This window comes from Chelonia mydas, chromosome 14 (assembly GCF_015237465.2).
Source record: "Chelonia mydas isolate rCheMyd1 chromosome 14, rCheMyd1.pri.v2, whole genome shotgun sequence".
NCBI lineage: Eukaryota > Metazoa > Chordata > Testudines > Cheloniidae > Chelonia > Chelonia mydas.
Genome location: NC_051254.2, coordinates 20527163 through 20540803, shown reverse-complemented (window position 1 = coordinate 20540803; position 13641 = coordinate 20527163). Strand labels below are relative to the sequence as shown.

The window sequence follows — 13641 nt, the reverse complement described above, 5'->3', positions numbered from 1 at the left end:
TACGATGGGGTTTTTTTTGTCCATTTGGAACTGTGACGAAACCGCCAATTTATGTCATAGTCACTTCACTGCATATAGATCATGGAAGGCGCTGACTTTCAGACTTACCCGCCGGAGCTAGACTCGAATAACATATAGAAATGTAAGCTGTGTATCTGGGCTGAAACCAGTTCTTTGAGCCATCCTTTATGTTCTTGAATAAGTTGCAATTCCTCAGATGGACACTAGGTGGCATGTGACTGGGAGTTGTTCAGGGGCTCTAAGGTGAGGAAGCACAGTGAGTGAGCAGTGTAGCAGAAATGATTCTAATAACTGCATTCAGATAAAGGAGAGTTAGTTAGTCCTTTGGGGTCCAGTTCTATAGGAACATAAGAACGGCCGCACTGGGTCAGACCAAAGGTCCATATAGCCCAGTATCCTGTCTTCCAAGAGTGGCCAATGCCAGGTGCCCCAGAGGGAATGAACAGAACAGGTAATCATCAAGTGACCCATCCCCTGTCGCTCATTCCCAGCTTCTGGCACACAGAGGCTAGGGACACCATCCCTGCCCATCCTGGCTAGTAGCCATTGATGGACCTATCCTCCATGAACTTATCTAGTTCTTTTTTGAACCCTGTTATAGTCTTGGCCTTTAGCTAATCCTCTCGAAGGAACGCCACACACAGACGCAGTTCACTGTGAAAGGTGCTACAGCGACACAGAGATGATTCATAGATTATCACATGGTCAGTTGGGATCATTCCACTGCGCCCCAATAACACAGCGTTGGCGCCATCATGTCATAGGACAGCCCGACAATGCAGCGTTGTCATAAGTGACTGTTCCAGCGTAGATCCAGCACAGACACCTGAACACTGAGCCTGGCCTAGGCCAGCTGGGACAAACGGGTGCCACTAGGCGTTCTAGGAAAAGTCTGGGTTTTATTCGCCAGACCCGGATCCCTGATGAGCGTGGGTCCCAGTAGAGATCAGTGTCCATTGACTCCGATGGCTGTGGTTAAAGCAGCTTTGTTTGTCCCTGCTGCCTGTATTTGAATTCTCAATGCTTAAGGCGCTGAGCCTGGAGTGGAGCTGCCTGGTTTGCAACAGGATCCACTTCAGCTTTCCCAAGGCACTGGGGACCTGGATAGATTTAGATTGGGACCACGGACCACTCACTGCATCCTATCCACTGATGCATTAAATCCTTCCCAAGCTCTAAAGGAGCCCAAGAAGGTCTTGAGGCAGGAAGTTGAGTGCTGCAATTGAGAGAAAAGTGGCTGATCATAGAAGGAAATTCTCCTTCATTTTCCCAGACAGGCAGCAGGTACTGGCTGTCACATCTGTGAGAGACGCACAGACACCAGAAATGAGCCACCGCCATACGGGAGCTGGTCTCCAGGACAGCGCTGCTGCTGTTGGTTTTATTGCTAATCACTCCCTGCTTTTCACGCTTAGAATAAAAGGACACAAACAAACTGGAGGCGATAGCAGCTGTTTTCATCCCGCCTTCCAGCCCTGACAATGCGGAGACAGTTGCAGTGCCGGGATTTGATGGCAGACGCTTACTGGGGAGGGGGGAAATTTACCTTCTGCTGTAAATGACTGGTTCTGAAACTGTGTAAAACATCCATCGGTACATGCTAAAAGGAATACAGCGGAAAGGGCTGAAGACACACACATGTGAATTCTTGCCTACGGCCCCATTGAAAAATACAGTGAGTCCCAGTTTCAAAAGTGCTCGGCACCCAGCTGCTCCCATGTTAGCACCTAGATTTCCAGAAGTCCTCAGCACCCAGCAGCTTGCATTGTTCTCAGTGGCAACACGTAGGTGCTGAGCAATTTTGAATATCTGGCCCAGTATTCTAGCTTTGTTTGTGACCACAAAAGTGATCTCACATGAGACTTCGACAAATAATAACGATAGAAAGGAGGAGCTGTGCCATCTCAGACTGTGGTCTCATCAGATCGAGCGGGGGTTGAGCCCACTTACAGCTTGGCTGGGAAGACCTAGAAGGTTTTAGGGACAAATTTTTAAAGGCATCTAAAGATGTAGGGAGGCACCTAGTGAGATTATCAAAAGCATCTAGGCACCTCACTCTTATTGGATTCAGTGGTAGTCAGGCATCTAGGCACTTCTGAAAATTCTCACTAGGTGCCTGTCTACATCTTTAGGGGCCTCAAAGCCTTTAAAAATGTGGCCCTTAGTCCTTATGAAAATCAGGCCCTCGTCTCAAGTTGGACACTCAAAATCCGTGGAACACTTTTGGGCTTTAACCTCTCTTTGTCCACTTGCCCGAGGGGCTTGAAAGTGCATGTTTGTAAATTGCTTTGAGTTGCTCAGAGACAAGCAGCTGAAGAAATACAAAGCATTGGAATACAAAAATGCACATGCTGTACCTATCCTAACAGCCCCAATCTCTGAGCTCACCACATCCCTGGCTATTAACTCCTGAGTACCCTAAGGAGTCTGTCTTTGTAACAGCTGAGCCTGGCGCATCACCGTGGCGGAGCTCTGCGCCCTTCAGAAGCCTTGTAATGTAGCCGGTGAGTTTTGGAAGAAGAATGAGTGGATTCTGTGCTGCAAGCCTACAGACGCTTCAGTGATGCATGTAGGACAAGGGCAGCCTGTGTTAGTATGAAAGAGGAGAGAGGATGTTACACTTCTTTAAGTTTTGCTGTACCCCAGGCTTTCTCTTCTCTTGCTCCTCTGAACTGTGCTCATTCCAGGTGTGCATTGTGTCATCAAGTGCCTGGCTGTGTAGTTGGTCTGGCTCACCAGCGGAACGAATAAGTGCCTTCACTTTGCAAATCTGGGCTGGGGAGGAGAGATGCAGTCAAACAAAGGCTTTGCTTCTATTGGTCAACAGCTGCACTGAAACCTCTTCTGTCTCTTTGGGTGACTGACACCCCTTCAGATTGTGTTGGGATGGGAAAAGGGCGCTGCTTGGCATTATTGATCACCTACTGTCTGCCAGGCAAAGGAGGCCTGTCTTCATATGTTCATGCCATGCATCTGGGAGACAAGCACTCTACCTCTGCTCTGATGTCTTTGCTGCATCTCATTTCCACAACATTAGGGCATATAATGACTGCTAGCTCTGTATTGACTGGACACTATAACAGGCATAGCTGGTTAGAAGTCCCCAGTCTGATAGCTGGACTCTCTAAGCCCGTTGTTCTTGCCTTTTCCATGCTGTGACCTCCCTGGTGCAGCAGGAAAAGGTTTGGGAGAGTGTTGTGACACACCTCCTCCACCTGGCCCTGCTAGGCTGCAATCTCCAGGTTGAGAACCCATGCCCTGCCTGAGCCAAATTCATCTTTGGGGTAAGTCTGTCAAAGTCCATGGAGTTGCAGCAGGGATTGATTTACCACAGTGGCTGTGTCCCCCTTCGATTACCCAAATGGAGACCTTCCTTGTCTATAGGCAGCAGGCTCAGCCTTGGACTTGGGGCACTCTCCTGGCCTCAGTAGTGTAAGCACAACAGAGGGATTCCTTCAGCCAGTGCATTCCTGAAGAGTTCCTAGGCTCAAGCTTGGAACAGGACCCGGCAGGCAGAGATGGGCGGAAGGAGCTGGTGAACTGCAAAAGGCTGAATAAGTACAAACATCCCAAAGGCTCCCTTTCAGGGAAATCTTCCTCTTCTCTTAAGCAATTAAATAGGACCCAGAGCCCCACTAAAATTAAAATAACAAAATCCATTTATTCTGGCAGAGACCATTTGTGAGCACCTTTGCCAAAACATTTTTGTGGTGCTGGTCTTTTCAAGTGGCTCCTTTGCAATAAAATCCAGATGCCATCCGTCCGCAGAGCCCTCCAGGCAACTGGTGATGTCCATGAAAGATGCCCTTTGTAATTAATTAATCTCCCCAATGCTGTGGTGGTGTATTCCCAGTGGTTCCCAGCTCATTTCTTTTTGCCGACCCCAGCAGAAAAGGAACGTATTCATTTCTGAGCGCTGAAGAAAGCCTTTGTGCTGGAAGGAGCTCACCAAAAGGGTTAAGCTCCTAACTGGGAAGAGGCCGCTGGGATTGCAGGAGTTATCAAAACACAAACAGAAGTAAGCAAAGCTTTTAATTTGCCTGGCTGGGCCGCCATTTCCAGAGCCCCTTCCTTTGCTGATCACAGATAGTCCTGTTGATTTACTGACCGGCTCTGCTATGTCCTGTCCCAGTGGAATCAACTGGCCTGAGTGAAGCTATTGACTTTAGTGGGGTTACATTCGGGGTTTAAAATGTTCTGTGCCTCCTGCTCTCTCCCCCTGGCCCTGCGAGGGGCTGTCCGCCTCACCGTGGAGCTGGGCGACCCTGAAGGGCTGGGCCTAGCTGGTAGCGAGAGGCAGGTCAGGCTGTTGTGACAGGGAGCTAAGCTGCCTTCAGAAGTTCTCTCTCCCTCTAAGGATGTGACAAAGGGTTTGCATTAGCATGGGGTACTGGAGCTGTGTGTGGGGGCTACCTCCCACCCCTGCACTATGAACAGCACTCAGTGGTGTTTTGTCATGCGTATGCACATGGATATATTCGCAAAAAGAAAAGGAGGACTTGTGGCACCTTAGAGACTAACAAATTTATTTGAGCATAAGCTTTTGTGAGCTAAATTTGTTAGTCTCTAAGGTGCCACAAGTCCTCCTTTTCTTTTTGCGGATACAGACTAACATGGCTGCTACTCTGAAACCTATGGATATATTCGTTATCCAGACTTATGTGAAGCTTATGAACGTAGGCGTAAATGTGTGCTCCCCTAGAATCCCCTGGGAACACTGTAACTATCAGGCTAATTAAAGTATTAGCAAATGCTGGTAATCATCACAGCTGCTTTGGTGGGAACTCTCACTTTACTTTGTTAGATCTGGGCCCTCTGCATCTTCACAGCTCGGGGTGAATCAGCATTTCCATTATCAACCCCCATCTCCTCCATCCCACTCACACCCTCTAGAAGTTTATAGTTTGCTTTGGTCATAAAACTTGTGTTTCAGGCTGAAAGCCTCTGCCACAAAGTCTCAGCACCCTCTGCAGCATTCAGTTGGGAATCTCATTTAAATCAGTTTTGTGGTATGGGGTGGGTGACAAACCCACGTAACTCGGCTCCCCCTGCCTCAGAGCAAACCTCCATGCTTCAGGGCATCAAGTCGCATCCAGTTGATGAGGGTCAGGAAGGAGCTTCCCCCGTGGGCTTGGTTATAACCCCCTACTGTAGGGTTTATTGCACTTTCCTCTGAAATGCTTCAAACAGGCCACTGTCAGAGGCAAGGTACTGGACTGGGTGGACGACTGCTTTGAGCCCCTCTGGCAATTCCTGTGTTGTAGTGTATTCAAGACAAAGTCCTAGAAATGCCAAAGAGTGTGTAACCTGTCAGTCAGTCTTGTTGCTTTTGGGTAGCAGGAGACAGGCAGCTTGCAGTATTGCCAACCCCAGCGCTCAAAAATCATGAACCAAGCCCCAGAAAATTATGAGATTTTTTTGTAAAAGTGATAGATGTCACATTTTTTTTCCTTCTGTTTTTTTACCCATACAGGTAGCAGCCAGGTGAAGTCTTCAGGCTTCTCTCTATAATAGTGGGGGGCTAGAAACACCCTCTATCTTAATCAAAAGAAGAAAGCAAGCTGAGATCCTCACATAATCCTTGCACTCTAGGCACTTGAAATCAATGGGAGTTAGTTGCATAGCCTGCTTAAGTGCTTTTGCACATCCCACCAACCACCTATCTGCATTGTTAGGTGCCTAAATACCTTTGTCAATCTGTCTCTAAGTGCCCGAGTCACTTTTGAAAATGGGATTAAGGCTCCTAATTCAGGTGGATTTGAAAATGTTACCCTTAGTCTCTCTGGGCTCCAGGTCCCCATCTATACAAAGGGGATAACAGTACTTCTCTGCTTTACAGTATCAGATACTCTGGTAATGTTACCATGTAAGTCCTTTTAGAGTAACAGCTGTGTTAGTCTGTATTCGTAAAAAGAAAAGGAGTACTTGTGGCACCTTAGAGACTAACCAGTTTATTTGAGCATGAGCTTTCGTGAGCTACAGCTCAAGTGAGCTGTAGCTCACGAAAGCTCATGCTCAAATAAACTGGTTAGTCTCTAAGGTGCCACAAGTACTCCTTTTCATGTAAGTCCTTGTAATAGTATAAGGACCTTGGAAGAATGGTGGAACTCACTCTGTCTCACTGATTTCATGTCTCCATCGAAATGATTCTCAAAACTCCACTCTCTTCTCTGCTGCCTACAAGCAGCTAAGTATTATCAAGATCTCTCTAGCAGCAGCCAGTCATGCTGCTTTTTCAGTTGTCTGCACCTACTCTCACACTTTCTTACCGCGTGTTAACGACAGTACATCATGAGGCTGGAATGAACGGCTCGTGGTATGAAAGTGAACTGGGCTGTTTCTTTCGTGTAGCACAGTTCTAGGTCCTAAGCTCTTTGGGACAGGGGCTGTCTCTGCTTTGTGTTTGCACAGTGCCCAGCACAACAGGGTCTTGTTCCACGACTGGGGCTCCTAGGAGTTATGGCAATGCAAATAATACATGCTAATAATAAGTTGTAACCGCTACATTGCAAGCTCCCGTTGTTCTCTGTTGCACCGTACGTTTAGGTTTCCACCTGCAGATAGGGTTGCCACCTCTGAGATACAAAAACTCGGAACAGCCGGGATGACACTGAGCCCATAAAACTGGACAGCTGGCATCATATACTGAATGTCCTTACCGGTTTCTCAGGACTGCTACCTGAAAAAAGGGAGGATCCTGGGAAAACCTGGTCAGGTAGCAACTCTACCTGCAGACCCTAACTGCAACATGAGCCCCAGAAGGGAGAGAGTGCCATTGGATGGCAGCACGCATACTCTCCCAAGATGGCATGCATGCGCTCCAGCTACCTTAACACCTCTCATTCCCTTTAAAGGAGTTGAATGCTTCCCGACTTACAGTACAAAGCTTCCAAACTGGAGGGAGACAAGAGAGTACCTGCAAAATGGGCATTGTTGCAACTGGTGCTGCTGTGCGAGGAAAGCTGTTCACAAAAACTGCCTTGTCCGGCCGGCGACAGCTAATCCTCAGACTTGTCAAGGGCCTGCTCTTTGCACAAGCATCTGTGACACATAGCACGCAATAAAAAGCATTCCTCTAGAAACAATCAGTCGTTTCTATCTCATTTGTAACCTAACAACTCAGCCTAGGTTTTTGTTGGGGCCTTTTTGATCGATGGCTTTAATTTTGCTGGTGTTTTGCACAGGTTTCCAATCCAGATGTTGCCACTGCCAGACGGTAACTGCAGTATGGGCCGGGGGCAGTTCGTCATGGCGCTCTGGTTGTCGTGCCAAGGGGAGGTCAAAGGCTAGGGGTCAGTTGCTGATTTGATTCCAGCCCCTGTTTTTCAGGGGCAAAGGGTGCGGTTTCTTGGAGAGCCCTTCTTTGCACTGAGGGGAAACCTGCTACCAGTGCAGCAGCTGGCGTCCTGCTTATTTTCCGTGTCCTCTGGGAAGAACAGGCTCATTTACAGCAGATAGCAGCTCTTTGCAGTGAGAATCAACAAACAGTAGATCTGAGGTGGCTTCTCACTTGGCCCAGGACAGGTTCATTTGAATGACTGGCATTTTGCAGCCGTTGGGCTCATTCAGAGGTGTCCGGAAAGCTGGCATGAGCCTAAGGGGATCGAACATGGTGCCCTGTGGCCTCTCAACTTCAGTGACAGCAGGAAGAACGAGTTTGTGATCAATATACTAGACTCGGACTCAGGAGGCTTTTGATTCAATTCCCTGTTAGGCCACAGATGCTCGGTGTGACTCTGGGTGGGTCACTTATTCTTCCTATGCCACAGGCGCTGACTTTCAGCTTTCCCCGGGGGTGCTCCACCCCAGCTCGGCCCCGAAGCCCCTTCCCCCACTCCGCCCCTTCCCCCAAAGCCCCACCCTCGCTCTGCCTCAACTTATATGTGTCTGTCTTAACCAGATTCATGCAAAGGAGCTCATAGTTCAGGGTGGCACCGTGAGTTCGTTCCTCTTTGTCTAAGCACTGCAGCGAACATAGGACCAGCTCCTGCAGTCTTTTCTCAGGCAAAACACACACTAGCATCAGTGGAAGCTTGGCCTGCATAAGAAACCCAGCATATGTAATTTGTTTTTGGACCTCACAGAGTTTAGGCCCAGCAAGGTGCATTGCACCTATGAGGGTGGGTAATCGTAACCCTGAATTCCCAGGCCTTTTGCGCATTGCATTGAATTCTTAGAGGCAAAGGCTGCCTTTGCTTTTCCTCACCACTTCACACCGAAGACGATGGGAGTTTCACGAATGGACAGGACGGAAATGTGGAGTGCAGAATTCCTTGGGGCGGAGGGGAAGGAGGAAAGCATTGAGGGCAGGGGGCGAGTACTGCACATTTTTAGGTGAAACCATTGTGCTGTCTCCTGGATAACCCCAAAAGATTGTGACTGACAGTCCTGGCCCTTTAAAATTCCTCATACCCTACAGGAAGGGAGTGTCTTTCTTACAGGAACTCAGTGTTATTGAACGAAATTCAATCCAGGAGGCAGGAAATCCCAATGTGGGCAAGCAGGAATTTAAAGGGACAGGATTCTGATAATTTATAGATTAGATTGGTTCTTACTGTGCAGTTGCAAGCAATGGTTTGAGTTTTTTCTGGAAGTTCCCTGTTATGTTTTTATACCATCTCCTCCTGACTCAGATCCTGCTCCGTCCTCCACTGTACATGCTGATACCAGTGTGAAAATCAGTTATTGTGAGACAGGCCCATCAAGTGCATTGCCACATCTCCCTAAGGGTATGTGTCCACTGCACATGAAGGGTGTGTTCTTCACTCGGGTTAGCTAACTCAGGTTAAAAGAAAAGGCAACTCAGCTTTTAACTCAGGTTAGCAATTCAAGTTCAGCCCATGCTCCCCTACAGAATTTAACTTGAGCTGCTAAGCTGAGTTAAAACCTGAGTTCCTTGTCACGCTGCTTTATTAATCTGAGTTAAGAACATACCTTTTTTTTTTGCAGTGAAGACATACTCTCTACGTAATTAGAGAGTATGAAACTGCTCTGTACAGTAATTGCTTTGATAGATTCATAGATACTAAGGTCAGAAGGGACCATTATGATCATCTAGTCTGACCTCCTGCACAACGCAGGCCACAGAATCTCACCCACCCACTCCTGCCTAAAACCTCACCTATGTCTGAGCTATTGAAGTCCTCAAATCATGGTTTAAAGACTTCAAGGAGCAGAGAATCCTGCAGCAAGTGACCCGTGCCCCATGCTACAGAGGAAGGCGAAAAACCTCCAGGGCCTCTTCCAATCTGCCTTGGAGGAAAATTCCTTCCCGACCCCAAATATGGCGATCAGCTAAACCCTGAGCATATGGGCAAGATTCACCAGCCAGATACTACAGAAAATTCTTTCCTGGGTAACTCAGATCCCACCCCATTTAACATCCCATCACAGGCCATTAGGCCTATTTACCATGAATATTTAAAGATCAGTTAATTACCAAAATCATGTTATCCCATCATACCATCTCCTCCATAAACGTATCGAGTTTAATCTTAAAGCCAGATAGATCTTTTGCCCCCACTGCTTCCCTTGGAAGGCTATTCCAAAACTTCATTCCTCTGATGGTTAGAAACCTCCGTCTAATTTCAAGTCTAAACTTCCGAATGGCCAGTTTATATCCATTTGTTCTTGTGTCCACATTGGTACTGAGCTTAAATAATTCCTCTCCCTCTCTGGTATTTAACCCTCTGATATATTTATAGAGAGAAATCATATTTCCCCTCAACCTTCTTTTAGTTAGGCTAAACAAGCTAAGCTCCTTGAGTCTCCTTTCATAAGACAAGTTTTCCATTCCTCAGATCATTCTAGTAGCCCTTCTCTGTACCTGTTCCAGTTTAAATTCATCCTTCTTAAACATGGGAGACCAGAACTGCACACAGTATTCCAGGTGAGGTCTCACCGGTGCCTTGTATAACTGTACTAAAACCTCCTTATCCCTATTGGAAATACCTCTCCTGATGCATCCCAAGACCGCATTAGCTTTTTTCACAGCCATATCACATTGGCAGCTCATAGTCATCCTATGATCAACCAAGCGTGTTGCTTGTACAATGTTATTATCAGAAGTTATTGCAAGTGATCCTGGAGGCACTTGGGCACTATAGTGTCCTCACAGAAACCAGAACCCCAGTAACTCCTGGACCTTGTTTTTTTAGCATTTAGTCTCATTGAACATAAATGGGCAGTATCATAACTGACATCCTTATTAACCCACTCTTCACGTCGGTGCTGTTGATCAGTTTTCAGTCTGCTTTCTGCACTGAGAGCGTATTTGGGTGGATTAGCTCAATCCAGTTCCAAAACAGATTAAGCTAAAAGTGTCCACATGGGGAGCTAGTACAGAATAGCTATTCCAGGCTATTTCCCCATGTAGACAAGCCCCAAGAGCCTGATCCAGCTCCCACCAAAGTCCATGGGGGTATTTCTGGTGACTCCAGTGGAAATGGATCATCAGGTATTGTTACCTTTCCTGTTGCATTAACTTCAATATGTATGATATTGCGTTCTTGTCTGTTATTTTTCCACATTGACAGTCTCTCCGTCCTAGCTCCCTGAGTAGCATCATGCTTTCTGTAGTACTGCCCTTCTCTGAGCCATTGGGACACTCAAATGTGTCTGGCTGGAGAGGGGCAATCCATATGCCCACCGCATTTCTGTTACTGACACAACTCAGAGGTACCATGCGAAGGTGGAACTGTTTGTTAACGGACATATCCAATTAAGGAATAGGGAAGAACATGCAGGTGGAGCAATGCAGCTACAGTCAGTAAGGTCACAGCAACCAATCAAGTTAAGCAATAGAAAGGAAATGGGAAACTCCCTTACTTGGGTTTCAGCCCTATCCCATGACCCTTGGTGTGGAGCCCCGCTTTCCCTTCTGTTTCCCGAAGAGCCACCCATAGGCCACAATTCAGCAAAGTTCTCAGGACGTGCCTCACTTGAAAAAACGTTCAGTCCCAGTGCAGTCAATGGGGCCACTCATGGGCTTGAAATTTGACCTGTGCTTAAGTACTTTGCTGAACCAGGGCATCACAGCTCTTCCCCTTCACCACCTGTGCAGGAGGAGATGGAGTTAACCCCTTGGTCACCAGGACACAGATAGTGTCCTTGCACCCTAATGTTCACTCCCAGGTGATCATCGTCTGGGCCATGCTGTGCCCTGGACTCGCGTGCCCCAGTCCCAATGATGTTCTGCATTAATGTGTTTTCTCTCTCTCTTCCGGTTAGGGACCTGATGCCCAGAACCCTAGATGGGCAGATCACCATGGAGAAAACTCCCAGCTACTTTGTCACCAAGGAAGCACCTGCTCGAATCTCTGCCATGTCGAAGGGCACCAAGCTCATCGTGGTGGTGCGGGACCCCGTGACCCGAGCCATCTCCGATTACACGCAGACTCTCTCAAAGAAGCCCGATATCCCCACCTTTGAGAGCCTGACCTTCAAAAACAGGACTACAGGCCTGATCGACACCTCGTGGAGCGCCATCCAGATCGGCATCTACGCCAAGCACCTGGAGAACTGGCTCCTCTACTTCCCCATTGGGCAGATCCTCTTTGTCAGCGGGGAGAGGCTGATCAGTGACCCCGCCGGGGAGCTGGGCAGGGTCCAGGACTTTCTGGGCCTTAAGAGGATCATTACGGACAAACACTTCTACTTCAACAAAACCAAGGGCTTCCCCTGCCTGAAGAAGGCTGAAGGCAGCAGCAAACCCCACTGCCTGGGGAAAACGAAAGGCAGGACCCACCCCAATATAGACCGAGAGGTGGTGCAGAGACTGCGGGAGTTCTACAGGCCTTTCAACATGAAGTTCTACCAGATGACTGGGCACGACTTCGGCTGGGACTGAGGCTGAAAAAAAGAATAATTTAAGAAAAGAAAAAATATAATATAATATATATTTTTTTTACATATCAGTAGAGAGGGAAAAACAAAAATGTAAGCGTTGTGCTGAAAACACTCTCCGTTCTGTTTGTTCTTTTTGACACAATGTCACTGCTTGGTTTGTTTTCTTTCTTCTATTAGCAGCAGGTTGGTGTCTCCTTCCACGGATAAGGCAAGGTGGCTGTGGGCCAAAGCTTCGTGCTGTTGAAGTCAACAGGGCTCTGGCCATTTATGTCAGTGGTTTCAGGATTTGACACTGTGTCTATAGAAAAGTCTCGGAGCATCATTTTCAAATTTACCTAAGTTCCATTTTCAAAAGCGACATAGGCACTTAGAGGAGCCCAACTGTCATTGAAAGTCAATGATTTAGGCTTCTAAGGCCCAGATTTTAAAAGGTATTTAGGCATTGCTGTGCTCAGCCTCGCAATGCCTAACAGATTTAGGCACCTACATCTCATCATGAAGATTGAGGCTCCTAAATGCCTAAATCACTTTTGAAAATGGGACTTAGGCTCCTAAATCAGTTAGATATTGCAACAGTGAGCGCAGCAACATCTAAATACCTTTACAGATCTGGGCCTTGATGACTAAGGGCTGGATTTTTAAATCTAGTTAGGTGCCTGACTCCCATTGGAGGTGTCCAAATGCCTTTAAAAATGTATCCCTTAGTCACTTTTGAAAATAGGACTTAGGGTCCTAAATACCTAATTCACTTTTGAAGATCCCAAAGCTGGTCAGGACATTCTTTTTCCTGTGGAAAATTTTTTATCAATTTTTTTTCACTTTTTTATCAATTTTTCTTTGAAATTTTGGGGGGTTTGATCCAAAAAGTGGGAAAAAAATTCTGCACCAAAAACCAAGCTTTTTTTCAGCAGCTGGTGAAAAACGGGAGGGTTTTTTATATATAAAATTGAAATAATTTGGGTTTTGGTTGTAGAAAGCGGTGGAGGGGAGGAAATAGGTTTTGACAAAAACTGATCTTTTGACATGAAAATCTCAGTGTAGTCAAAAGGCTGTTTTCCAGCCCACCAGCTCACAAGCAGCTTCCCCCATCACTTGTACTCTCTCCGGGTCGCTATTTCAGAGCTCACCCACCTCTGTCAAGATTCCCATTCAGAAACTTCACCAAGCCAATGCGTCCCATTGGATGTCATCCGTAGAGTTTGAGGGTGTGACCCTCATGGGGTTTCATACTAAGAGGGGAGTCATTGTGGGGTGTGGGGGGACTCCATGTCCTGTATATTCTTGAATACGGAATAACAGGGTAAGAGCCAGAGTTGTGGGAAAGGTGGCGTGTGAGGTATCCTGCTAAGCCATGTTCAGGAATATGTTGGACAAGGCCCTCTTGGCTTCAGAAAAATCTTAGAAGAGAAAATGTTGGAGCAAAGGTTCATTTGAAAAAAACCCCAAAAACCAGCCAGTTGTTCACAAGAGTGTGGTGAGAACCTAATGGCTGCCCTGCTATGAACACAATGGCAGCACTCTTCTGCGGAACACGGGGGAGAAAACAGGAAAGAGCAGATTGGGTTTGTCAGGTTTCTTCAACATGTTCGTTAAAATAATCCTCCCTGTTACGATACCTGGAGATCTCAATTCTTTCCCCTGATTCTTGAGAGCTGTTTTGTGGCTTCTATAAAGTGAGTTGGTGGTAGCTATCCATTAATTAGGCAGGTGCCCAAATCACACAATTTGGCCCTTTTGTCCATAGTCTCATTAGATGATTATTATTTATATTAG

General features: G+C 47.0%; 1 protein-coding gene across 1 annotated transcript in view; it reads left to right on the top strand.

The window, feature by feature from the left end:
- The window catches only part of LOC102932558 (heparan sulfate glucosamine 3-O-sulfotransferase 3A1), an 80835-nt gene extending 67524 nt beyond the window's left edge, over window positions 1-13311 (top strand). The window contains exon 2 of the mRNA XM_037914388.2: window positions 11251-13311. Coding sequence (XP_037770316.2) covers window positions 11251-11869 — 619 coding nt within the window. The 3' untranslated portion in view covers window positions 11870-13311. The remainder of the gene's footprint in view (window positions 1-11250) is intronic.
- The last annotated feature ends 330 nt before the right edge of the window (window positions 13312-13641 follow it).